A 13,267-nucleotide genomic window follows, 5' to 3' on the forward strand; every position below is an offset into this window, starting at 1 on the left:
TCCTCCATGCTTCATGGTGGGAACCACACCTACTCTGTGTTTCACAAAGACACTGCGGTTGGAACCAAATATCTCAAATTTGAGTCAGGTTTGTAGGCCTCCTTGCTCGCACACACTTTTTCAGTTCTGCCCACATATTTTCTATAGGTTTGAGGTCAGGGCTTTGTGATGGCCACTCCAATACCTTGACTTTGTTGACCTTAAGCCATTTTGCCACAACTTTGGAAGTATGCTTGGGGTCATTGTCCATTTAGAAGACTCATTTGCGACCAAGCTTTAACTGATGTCTTGAGATGTTGCTTCAATATATCCACATCATTTTCTTTCCTCATGATGTCATCTATTTTGTGAAGTGCACCAGTCCCTCCTGCAGCAAAGCACTCCCACAACATGATGCTGCCACACCTGTGCTTCATTGTTGGGATGGTGTTCTTCGGCTTACAAGCCTCCTTCTTTTTCCTCCAAACAGTTCTCTTTCTGTTTCATCAGACCAGAGGACATTTCTCCAAAAAGTATGATCTTTGTCCCCATGTGCAGTTGCAAACCGTCGTCTGGCTTTTTATGGCGGTTTTGGAGCAGTGGCTTCTTCCTTGCTGAGCAGCTGATTGATTTGCACTTTTCGCACCAAAGTACGTTCATCTCTAGGAGACAGAACACGTCTCCTTCCTGAGCTTTATGACGGCTGCGTGGTCCCATAGTGTTTATACTAGGGTATTATTGTTTGCACAGATGAACGTGGTACATTCGGGCGTTTGGAAGTTGCTCCCAAGGATGAACCAGACTTGTGGAGGTCGACAACAACAACAAAATCTGAGGTCTTGGCTGATTTCTTTGGATTTTCACATGATGTCAAGCAAAGAGGCAGTAAGTTAGGTAAGTTAAGTAAGTTAGTAAGTTAAGGTAGGCCTTGAAGTACATCCACAGGTACACCTCCAATTGACTCAAATGATGTCAATTAGCCCAACAGAAGCTTCTAAAGCTATGACATAATTTTCTGGAATTTTCCAAGCTGTTTAAAGGCACAGTCAACTTAGTGTATGTAAACTTCTGACCCACTGGAATTGTGATACAGTTAATTATAAGTGAAATAATCTGTCTGTAAACAATTGTTGGAAAAATTACTTGGGTCATGCACAAGGTAGATGTCCTAACCGACGTGCCAAAACTATAGTTTGTTAACAAGAAATTTGTGGGGTGGTTGAAAAACGAGTTTTAATGACTCCAACCTAAGTGTATGTAAACTTCCGACTTCAACTGTATAAAAATAGGCACAAAAAATATATATACAGTATACATTTATAAAGATTTATTTTTTATGTATAAATATATTTTTTGCATATTTTGCATGTTATTTTGGCATTAATACATGTCACATATCAGTTTGCAAACAATGCAAAAATAATCATGGAGTTAACGCAAGCTAGACAAGCAGTCATCATCATGAATCACGTCGGCAATCTACTGGCAAGTCCTTTTCCATCCTTGTCATATGAAGATAAATTATAGATATCGGTGCTCATCAGCCATTGGCCATAAGCATTACACAACAAGTTGGAAATCGCAAATTCAACAGTGAGTGGTTTGGAAGGAATCGGGTTAAAGGTTGAATACATTGGCCATGCTGTCAATCCAGCATGACTTCTGCCACGGTCAAGACAACTGGAAACTCCGAAAACAACGAGAAACGACTGGGAAAATACGTTTTCCCATTCCAACCCGGAATTCCAAAACGGGAACTTAGACCTTTTTCTAGAGCTCTGACAAGAAGACCACCGACGTCATGATTCGACCTTGTTTTTTTTTCCAAGTTCCCAGTTATCTTGAAAGTACCCACAAGGACCGCTGCACCACCTTCCTGTTCAGAACAACAATGCACAGAACAACAATGTGAGTCCAAAAATGTATTGTATACTACTGCATAAATGATGTAATATGCCAGGGCGATATGTATACTGTAGCTAAGAAAGTAATACTAAGTGTATGTTGTGTAGTAAGCTGTTAGTAGCTCATGTGCCTCACCCTAACAATATGGTCCCTTTTCCATTCATAATTTAGCCTACTGTTCTGACTTGGTGGTGCACATGTAGCCTGTAGCCTGTTTTAGAGAAATGTAATCATAGAATATTGTAAGAGCTTTAATTGTCTGCTTATATGCCCCAGATTTATGGAGGCCCTAGTGTGTGAGGACTGTTTGTCACCATTATAGTGCAATTAATGTGTTGTGTTGTGTTGTGTAGTGTCTTTGCTGGCATGCATCTAAAAAAGAAATATATCATTTTTTGCCTGACCAAGATTTACATGCAAAAATCGCCACTGGTTCCAGTTTTTTCCAATTTGGATAAGTACTGGATAAGATTCAGCTTGGGATAAAACTAAGCTTGACAAAATGTTACAAATATATATTTAAAATATTAGCCTACATTAGATCCTATACATTACCCAGATGAAACATATATCATGCCCATTCACAAAACAGTTGTAAATGTTTTTAGAATTATCTCTGGTGAGGTGTTATGGCAGAGAAGAAGCCTAACGCTGCACTTTGAGTAGTGTGGATCACTCAGATGTGCAAAGGTTTTCAAGAGTCACATTACTAGCAGAGGCTCTGGGAAACACCTTGGCTACTAAAGACAGTCTACATCTTAAGATAGTTCTAACGATGATCATAACGCTACGCATGCTCTGGGAAACGAGGCCCAGATCGTGTGTGTGTGTGTGTGTGTGTGTGTGTGTGTGTGCGTGTGCGTGTGCGTGTGCGTGTGCGTGTGCGTGTGTGTGTGTGTGCGTGTGCGTGTGCGTGTGTGTGTGTGTGCGCGCGCGCGTAAACTCAGAAAAAAAATAAACATCCTCTCACTGTCAACTGAAAGCCCTTTGTTTCTAGCCATTTTGAGCTTGTAATCGAACCCACAAAAGCTGATGCTCCAGATACTCAACTAGTCTGAAGAAGCACAGTTTTATTGCTTTTTTAATCAGCTCAACAGTTTTCAGCTGTGCTAACATAATTGCAAAAGGGTTTTCTAATGATCAACTAGCTTTTGAAAATGATAAACGTGGATTAGCTAACACAATGTGCCATTGGAACATAGGAGTGATGGTTGCTGATAAAAGGCCTCTGTAGGCCTGCGTAGATATGCCATTAAAAAAATCTGCCCTTTTCCAGCTACAATAGTAATTTACAACATTAACAATGTCTACACTGTATTTCTGATCAATATCAACCTTCAGCTCATGCAGGAGAATATAACAAACCCATTTCATTTGAGGAAGCTCGTGCGCCGTCTTGTGTTTTTGCACCATCACTTGACAAAGGAGATTTTAAAAGACATGGCATGCCCTCCACATGGCATGCCCTCCACATTCGACAGACTCTAAAATCTAGGGAATTCTGCACAGGAATTCTATTCCATGATGAAGTGGCGCCATCTTGTGGATATGCAATCATTTTTACCTGAAGCACTGAACCACCAGGCAGTTCAGTTCTCATTATCCACATATTTGGGTTACTGTACCATCAATTACATTTGTCTCTGCCTGAAATACATGTGCAGCTGATCATGTTCCTTTGAGTCTTCCTAAGTACCCCCTGTGGATAGGCCAGGTACCCCCAGTTTGAGAACCACTGGCCAGTGTACCATACTTTTGGCACACCTGCTCTTTCCCTGACATGGACTGCCAGGTGAAAGCTATGATCCCTTATTGATGTCACCTGTTAAATACACTTCAATCAGTGTAGATGAAGGGGAGGAGACCAGTTAAAGAAGGATTTTTAAGCCATGAGACATTTTTAAGCAATTGAGACATGGATTGTGTATGTGTACCATTCAGAGGGTGAATCGGCAAGACAAAATATTTAAGTGCCTTTGAGCAGAGTATGGTAGTAGCTGCACCGGTTTAGGTGTTTCAAGAACTGCAATGCTGCTGGGTTTTTCCAGTGTGTATCAAGAATGGTTCACCACCCAATGGACATCCAACCAACTTGACACAACTGTGGGAAGCATTAGAGTCAATATGGGCCAGCATCTCTGTGGAACACTTGTTCTAAGGGCAAAAGGGGGTGTAAGGTGTTCCTAATGTTTTGTACACTCAGTGTATATCCAACTACAGTATAACTAAAGTCGAACTTATGTTTTTCTGTCTACTTTTCAAGTAAATGTACTTTTTGTAATGTTTTGGGAAACAGTCATTTAAAAATAGACTAAATTATGTTTGCATTGGTGTTTGGATATAGGCTGATGACCTTATGCACACTAAGAAAAAGCGGGTTCCTTAAGGGTTATTTGGGAAGGGTGATGGTTCTGGGTGGAACCATACTGACCCAAAGAGCCCTTTGCAGTTAAGAAAAGGGTTATTTCCTGTCGGCCGGCGGCTCATTTTAATATTTTGGGGCGTGGTTTGCTCACAGCTCTTTTTTGTGCAACCGTGAGTGAGCATGTCGTTCCAGTTTATCTAATGTGTTGTGTTATGCCATTTCATATCAAAAGTTATTAGGGCCATTGATGGTGTCTTGTAAAAGACTTGTGTATGGCCTTGGGTCAATTGAGAACTGTTGTCCAAATTAGTCGTTCCCAAATCTCTCTCCTTAGGGCCCTCAACTGTTCGACCTAGCACACCTGCTAGGTTTTATTATTGCGTTCATATCATGTTTTCGTAACTGCACACCAATATTGATATCGAATCAGATGTTTTACTCTCTGAATTTCAGATAAGGCTTAATTATTAATTTAGACCTATAGCAAATTTGACCTATACATAATAAGGTTGCACTCTGCGTTCTTGGTCAAGTTGAGTGAAAGTATGCCCTCAAGAGGGCAGCGTGGTACCACAGTGGCTTGCAGTCCCTAGGCCGTGTTTGGAGTTCAATGCTTATGCAGTATTGGTACAAGCAGAGCTCAATAGGCTGCATGTTAGATACTATAGAAGAAAATGCTGGTGTCAGTTTTCTCGCCATTTCATTTGAAATGGTAAGAATCAGATGGCTTGCCCGAGGACACAAAGGGGAAGCCTGCCCATGTTTTACAGTGAAGAGCATTTGGTAGGCATTTGTAAAGGTATTGTTTTAAATAGCCTGTGAGGCTCATATAGAGAAATACAAGAAAAAGGGAATATCACAATTTATTCAAACATACACTACATGGCCAAAAGTATGTGGACACCTTCTCATCGAACATCTCATTCCAAAATCATTGGCATTCATTTGGAGTTGGTCCCCCCTTTGCTGCGAGAACAGCCTCCACTCTTCTGGGAAGGCTTTCCACTAGATGTTGGAACATTGCTGCAGGGGCTTTATTCTATTCAGCCAACAAGAGCAATAGTGAGGTCGGGCACAGATGTTGGGCGATAAGGCCTGGCTCGCAGTCGGTGTTCCAATTCATCCAAAAGGTGTTTGATGAGGTTGAGGTCAAGGCTCTGTGCTGGCCTGTCAAGTTTTTCCACACCGATCTCGACAAACCATTCCTGTATGGACCTCTCATTGTGCACGGGGGCATTGTCATATTGAAACAAGAAAGGGCCTTACCCAAACTGTTGCCACAAAGTTGGAAGCACATGATCGCCTAGAATTTAATTGTATGCTATAGCGTTAAGATTTCCCTTCACTGGAACTAAGGGGCCTAGCCCGAACCATGAAAAACAGCCCCAGACCATTATTCCTCCTCCACCAAACTTTACAGTTGGCACTATGCATTCAGGCAGGCAGCGGTCTCCTGACATCCGCCAAACCCAGATTTGTCTGTCGGATGGTCAGATGGTGAAGCGTAATTCATCACTCCAGAGAACGCGTTTCCACTTCTCCAGAGTCCAATGGCCATGGGTGTGCGGTTGTTCTGCAATGGAAACCCATTTCATGAAGTTCCCGACTGACAGTTATTGTGCTGACGTTGCTTTCAGAGGCAGTTTGGAACTCGGTAGTGAGTGTTGCAACCGAGAACAGATGATTTTTACGTGCTTCAACACTCGGTGGTCCCGTTCCGTGCTTGTGTATCCTACCACTTCGCGGCTGAGCTGTTGTTGCTCCTAGACATTTCCACTTCGAAATAACAGCACTTACAGTTGACCCCGGGCAGAGTAGAAATTTGCCAAACTGACTTGTTGGAAAGCTGGCATCCTATGATGGTGCCACGTTAAAAGTCACTGAACTCTTCAGTATGGGCAAATCTACTGCCAGTGTTTGTCTATGGAGATTGCATGGCTGTGTGCTCGATTTTGTACCTGTCAGCAACTGGTGTAACTGAAATGTACAAATCCACTAATTTGAAGGGGTGTCCACATACTTTTAGCCATGTAGTGTATGTGTGATAGATTGTGTTTGCCAGATAATAAAACACATATACACACAGTACATACATTTTAAAAACGTGACAGTGATAGAAAACAAGTCAGTTATTTCCATTGTGGTCCCTATAAAAGTAACTAATAGCCTAATAATACTGTTTTCTAGTTGATAATAATATTGACCTCAATCTCACTTTCATCTTTACACAAAAGAGATCATCGCACTACTAAACCAGAGTGCAGCGCCGTCACTTTTCTTTTTCGGTACCCTGATGCCCTCGTGGCAAACGCTCTATTGCCATGGTGTTCTAACCCGCCCCATGTATCGAATTAGCCTACTTTGTACTATTGATACTTTCTTAATTATGACCATGTGTTTTATAGTAGTTTTAGAACTATGGCAAAGAGGGCAATCGAAATACGTAAATGTACAGTGTATGAGCGAATGCCAGAGGCAGCCCATTGTGCAGAAACTGGTTAAATCAACGTCGTTTCCACAGAAAACAACCCCCCCCCCCCAAATTGTAAACTAAATCCAATAACATGGTGAATTCGTTTGTTGATTTCACGTTGAATTCACGTCAGTTAACAACTCAACCAAATGAAAATAAAAACTAGTCTTTGAATTTACGTCTGTGCCCAGTGGAAGGGTTTTGGATTTTAATAGTAAATCTCGTTGAAGGTCAATTCACACTTTTAACACATGTTGTTTTTGTGGTATTTGTTAGATCCTTAGAATGAAATAGGTTTTGATTACACTCTCTAAAAGTATTGATGAAAAGAGGACAGGTGCAGAGATCAAATATCAGATAGCCTAATATTTTTTACATAAATTGCTTACCTTCTATTATTACACACATATTACATCATGTTTCTTATAAGATTGGCTAAATTAGACATTTATTTTAATTTCTTACCAAATTTGCCTAAAGGACTACACTTCAAATGGGAAAATCGCAATTTTGTTGAAGATTTAGAACCAGCCAAGAGTCTTACAACAAAAGTAAATATTTGTCCGTAAAGAGCTCTCGGTCCCAGAGTGGCCTCTCCTCTCTGGCTGAATCTGAAGTCTGTGGGTCTAATAGATTAAGGGGCTGGCGAGTTCATTGTGGACAGAATCATTCCCGCTATCTGAACCTGACTTATCTTTGCCTTACGAAGTTCTGCACTTAAATTGAAGAGTCCTCTGCAAATTGACCCACTTGAGCCACCGTATAGGCCTACTTGCTTACAGTAATCTGTTAGTTCTTGTCAACATTATTTGAGAGGCTCTTCACTGAAGACCTTGTAGCACAGCCTAGATGTGCGTTTTCATGTTTGTTATAGGAGGACTATCAGACATAGTTATAAAAAAAACAATCCTCTTTCTCTTGCTACTCCGATGTCTCAAGGGTGTGTTGCAGGCATGAGTCTCCAATAAGCGTTATCCATGGTGTTTTTATCACTAGACTTGTTTTTAGAGTTTGATTTCAGTGCGTAGACATGCTTCTGAGTAAAGATTAAAGCAAAATGAAAGGCCACTATATTTTATACGCCATATTGTTCGAATCATCGAGGTCAACTACTGTTTGGGTAGTGGAAATGAAAAGGCGTTTTAATTAGTTTGGAAACGCATAAGTAATATTTCTGCTCACTGCAGGTTTGGCGGGTGTTGGACGTAGAGCAGCAGTAGATTGTAGTAGGCCTAATGCCCGCATCCCATTCAGGCCCATTCAAAACCATGACAACAAGGAACAAGCTCGGATTTATCCTGGAAAGTTAAAGGACATTGTGGCGGGGCGTCAATCACCGTATTATTGAAGGACTGAACAAATGCAAAATCTTGACTGGAACAAATGCTTCCAACGGGTCTCGGACGCGGGGCTACATTTCCCTCCTTTGTTCTCCGCCTCTGGTTGGCATGTATTTGTATTCCCCCTCGGCCGACCACCCAGGACGACTTGGGATGGAAGGCTGAGGCATGTCCACTCTCCTCGCTATAGGGCAGGCCCTGTCACCAAGGCAAAGCGCGCAAAGCAGAGAGGAGTGGAGGCGGTCCAAAGCATGGCATGGGAACTAGATGGAACTCCGCGGACCTGCCTGTGCCTCGTGTCCGTATCTGAAGTCTGAGACGAGAGCCAATATTAGAACTCTTCAGTCTGAAGTACAGTTGAAACACACAGCCCAAAACGGACGGGGAAAAAAAATGCTTTTCATATGCCACATCCTTCCCCTTACAGCACTCCATAATATGAATGCGTCTGCTGGGGATATGTGGTCCCCTTTATCAGCTGCGTCATAATCTCCTATTACTAGGCTGTATGCCTTTATAAAATGTGTGTTTTGACTGAAGGTGAAGGACACCTGTTCCAACATAGTCATATAGCGTTTGACCGACAATGTAAGGTGGTCGCCATGAATTTGACATTAATTTACAGGCAGCTCAGTGGCAAGGAAAAGTGTGTATTTTATATTGTAATACAACTACTGTAATATATCAAATATATCAAAGAAAGTGCTGTGTAATGACAAACAGTGCAATACCGTAAAATGTGCTGTATTATACTGTAAAAAATAAAGTAAAGGATACCTTCATCGGAAAGGGAGGGGTTTGTATTTCACAGAATTTTACAAGCAAGCAGGTTTGCTGCTAAGTTAAGTGTTTACACGTTACAGCATATTAATGAATAGTTGGTGTTTTATATCACTTACACTTCTAGAGGCCTTATCGAAGGCTCCCAAAGGCCAAAACAGACCAAAAGGACATGACAAAATGCTCAACCATTTAAGGTTTAACACTTTTTAACACTCCAAACTATCACGTATTCTTTTGAGATTGATGGAGCACTACCACATACCAGTTAAATTGGCACAGCACTCTCAGTCACTGGTGCAACAAATATAGCCTATTACAAGGCACGCCTCAAAATATGTTAATGAGACAGAAACAACAATACCATCACCATTCGAAATACAGACATTCTTTCCCCGCCCACAAGATTTTCCCACAACGCACGATAATTTACTGTATATTGCAGTAAAAAGTGTAAGCGTATTTTAATCAATCAATCAAATATATGTATTAAGCCCTTTTTTTTCATCAGCAGATGTCACAATGTGCTATACGGAAACCCAGACTAAATCCGCAAACAGCAAGCAATGCAGATGTAGAAGCACCGTAGCTCGGAAAAACTCCCTAGAATGGTGTGAACCTAGGAAGAAACCTAGAGAGGAACCAGGCTCTGAGGGGTGGCCAGTCCTCTCTCTTCTGGCTGTGCTGGGTGGAGCGTATAAGAGAACATGGCCATTAAGGTCAGATTGTTCTTTAAGATGTTTAAAATACCCCAAATACCCCGTTACAGTGTCCAAGTAGGGCGGTGCCATATGTTTGGAATCAGAAAATGGCTTGATTCACTGTTCCAAGGCACTCATGTGATTCACGTGTCGTCTCTAAAATAATACTAAAATAATAACATATCTGTCTCAATTTAATTCGCACTGGATAGCCTCTAAGAATGGACCTGTCTGCCGCAAGAGAAATTGCCGTAATCTATTCTTTCTACTCATTAGAAATTGGTCGTTGACTTTTCTCCATTTTGGTTCACAAGATCATGTTCATTTTGCAGGAGTGTCACTCTTTGTGAAGCCTATACGGGAAAAAAATATACTTTTTCTTGGGAAATTAAAATTAGATGTATAGCCTAAATGGAAATAACCTAATATTCTTTTTTTTTTTTACAAAAATAGGTGTTATTGGTGTGCTATTTTTGTGTTATTATGATATTGTTATGTGTTTTTATTTCAGGGACATGATATACAACATTATTAATTTCAAAATACCTGCAATGGATAGGGTGCACAGCCCTAAATATATTAGTTAAACCAACTCCGGGGCATCTCACACTAATTGCTCACTTTGTATGCAAATATTGGACATGTTATTTCGGGGGAGGGGGGTTCTGTTGTCACTTGCCACCCAAGACGTGATTCAGCTGCAACAATCACCATTATCTGGTCACCACTTTTCACGATACGGGACGAATCTGTAATGATGACGAGTGTTTCCTTCGGCCATTGTTGAGGCAACGGGGATATTCTTCTGCGGGTTCACACCTACCATCATTGGATAAAGGCACTCGAATCATTCAGGTACTTGGCGTCCTCGAGGAGCATATATAAGCGGCGTGAAGTACTGTTTATACAAACACTGCCTCATGTCCACACACACACAGGGTGTTCTAGGTCGTCTCTGACTCTGACAGCGCTCTTCGCCATTCCTTGAGTGGATACGTATTTTTACTCCTATATCAACTGTATCCTCTCATTTGGATAGTTATTACGCACAAGGATTCTGTTAGTTTTTTTCCTGGACAGAATGGCTGTTGCTGCAAAGTTCAGTTTTTCCGTGAGGAGCATCCTGGATTTGCCTGAGCATGACGCCAAGACAGCGCAGCCTTCCCCCGGTAACTCCCGCTACAGCTCCCTTTACTCCTCCTGGATGGACAGCGACCGGAGCCCTTGTCTCTGTAAGTCCCCCTGGTTGAAACCTGAGCATAGAAACAGATAGGCCTGACCACTTCAAATCCATATAAGCACATTGGCCTAACTGGATTTTATGGGTCCTGCTTAAATTGGCACAATTTAATATCATCCACAGCGATTTCCAACATGCCTGTTTTATGAGATCCAATAAGGTATCCATCCAATTAACTAAGCATTATTAAATAATTGGATATACACTTTATAGGGAGATGTGTAGCCTAATTCAAATTGGGAGTAAATAAATCTCTGTAGCTATGTATTTCTGGTGATATTGTATTTCGTGAGTTGTTTATATGGTTAATTGATCAGTGTAATAACACCATTTTGAATTCCTCAGCTTCAGATGAGGGTAGCCTGGAGATCTCCCCAAACAAGTCAGACGAGTCTTCTCTGGACTCTGAGGCCGAGAAGAAGAAGAAGCGCCGCGTGCTCTTCTCGAAGGCCCAGACCTTCGAGCTTGAGAGGCGCTTCCGTCAGCAGCGCTATCTGTCAGCACCAGAGCGGGAGCAGCTCGCCCATCTCCTCAGCCTGACGCCGACGCAGATCAAGATCTGGTTCCAGAACCACAGGTACAAAATGAAGAGGTCGCGAGTAGAGGGAGCGCCACAAGACATAAACCAATCGCCAATGTTGCGAAGAGTAGTGGTACCCATCCTAGTTCGGGATGGCAAGCCTTATCAGACCTGTTTCATTAACACGGAGAAAGGAGGCTGTCTTAGACCGACCACGTCCCCGGGTACACCCTTCAGTTTGGGATACCAGTCTTTCCAGCTTCCGTCGCCGTTCGGTCTACCTTCCCCATACCAGCATTTTGCCAGCCCGGCAGCATCTAGACACACCTTTGCTTGGAGAGACTTTCTGAACGACTCAGTTCAATTCAGTTATTTTAAGTGACTGAAAACATCAACAAGAGGACATTGCATAGAGGAACACTTAAAACCAAATATGTTTTCTGAATTCCCTTATTTTTCGAGGTACTTAAGTGTTAAACGCTCACTAATAATGTTGTATGAGAAGTAGGCTATTTTGCACATATTTTATTTTTGGTATTTTATTAAATGTAGCCGATTGAGTGATATTTTCGAATGATTAAAGTCTTTATTAGTTTGTTGTAATCTGGTGGTAGGCCTATGGACATTATACTCCTAGATTAAGTTTTGTTTATCCAATTGGATCATTGTTGTGTTTACTTTGCGTAGGCTTATTTTATCAGTAATTTAACATTTCTGTAATTTTTATGAATTTCGAATCTACACCAAGATTTCTGTCAAAAGTACGAGGGAATTAGGATATAATTGCTTTGGAAATTGTTTTTCACTTTTGTCTGGAAATGTTATAGAACGTAATCGTTATATTGATTGGTTGGCCTTAAATGTTTTGTCTTTTTATAGAATTACGAATAAATCTTGTACATGTTTGCACATATTGTCAATTTTTCAGAAGTCCTCATGCATCTAGGCCTACATGTATTCCAACAAAGCTAGGCTATTGAGGGATACACCATACACCATTCTATCCAACAACTTCTGACACTAGAGAAGAGAAAGGCTTAGAGGAACCTATGGAAATAAGAAACGAACAGTAAGAAATGTTAGCTTTTATCATGTAAACAGTTCAGAACCCTAAAGCTGAGCAAACACCATCGCACTCTATAGAGTGGATTTCACTGAGCATAACAAAAACCGGGTAAACATTCGACCATACAGCTCATCTCCCTCTCGTTCAAAAGGGCTCTCTCTTCGTGTGCTTCAAACGTGCAGGCAACGTAAAGCATTCATTTAACCCATACATAGCTCTGCAAACTTCTTTGTAAATTATTTTTTTACAAACCGTTATTGCAGTTTTATCTGTAATTAACGAGAAAATCATGGACGATGAAACCGAAGTAGTCTGGGCTGCATAGCGATGGGCCAATTTAAATAAGAAAATAATATTGTCATTAAAAGTAAAAACTATTTATAGTGTATGCCATTTCAGTGTGTTGCGCTCTCCTTTCATCATTGGTTATTGGGAGATTAGCTTGTAGACAGAAAAATATGTTATTTGTATCGTCCCTTTTAAATCTGTCGATTCATTTGGATTTATGCGGGTTGGATCAGCACTTTTATTTCTCTATAAAAAATATTATCTTAGGAGGGGAAATGCTTTTACTATTGGACCCATACACTGAAATATCACATTTCAATGTTTTATAGTTTATTCTATAATCCATATTGTAAACTGTCAAAGGTCCCTGCCTCTGTGTGGGGTAAAACACTTCACTTCATTCTCCTTCCTCCCTGTCTTATTCCATTGATGGAAGTGAAATATGTCGTAGGGGCTGACTGGAATAGAAGATGCGTTATTCTGTGGCAACACTGGTTCTTTTTCACGCTTTCACGACCCCTATGATGTTGTTTGCTCGTCCTCCGACCCAGTAGCGCATCGTCCCTGTCACCTGGTCTATTGTCCCCGGGGCTCGGGCCACCTTGTATCA

At 41.3% G+C, this 13,267-nt stretch overlaps 1 protein-coding gene across 1 annotated transcript; it reads left to right on the forward strand.

Annotated features, from left to right (window-relative positions):
• Positions 1 to 10,002: 10,002 nt before the first annotated feature.
• On the forward strand, positions 10,003 to 12,073 carry nkx2.9 (NK2 transcription factor related, locus 9 (Drosophila)). The gene is made up of 2 exons (XM_035742280.2): positions 10,003 to 10,775; positions 11,129 to 12,073. The coding sequence occupies exons 1-2, from the start codon at positions 10,625 to 10,627 to the stop codon at positions 11,683 to 11,685; spliced, it is 708 nt and encodes a 235-aa protein (XP_035598173.1). The 5' UTR covers positions 10,003 to 10,624; the 3' UTR covers positions 11,686 to 12,073.
• Positions 12,074 to 13,267: the final 1,194 nt, after the last annotated feature.

The sequence above is a fragment of the Oncorhynchus keta genome, chromosome 29 (genome assembly GCF_023373465.1).
Source record: "Oncorhynchus keta strain PuntledgeMale-10-30-2019 chromosome 29, Oket_V2, whole genome shotgun sequence".
NCBI lineage: Eukaryota > Metazoa > Chordata > Actinopteri > Salmoniformes > Salmonidae > Oncorhynchus > Oncorhynchus keta.

What these genes read in the sequence shown, in the direction of transcription:
- nkx2.9 (XM_035742280.2), top strand. Translation starts at nt 10,625, where the DNA reads ATGGCTGTTGCTGCAAAGTTCAGTTTTTCCGTGAGGAGCATCCTGGAT. An exon ending in CGACCGGAGCCCTTGTCTCT is followed by an intron (nt 10,776 to 11,128) that starts GTAAGTCCCCCT and finishes TGAATTCCTCAG; the next exon opens with CTTCAGATGAGGGTAGCCTG.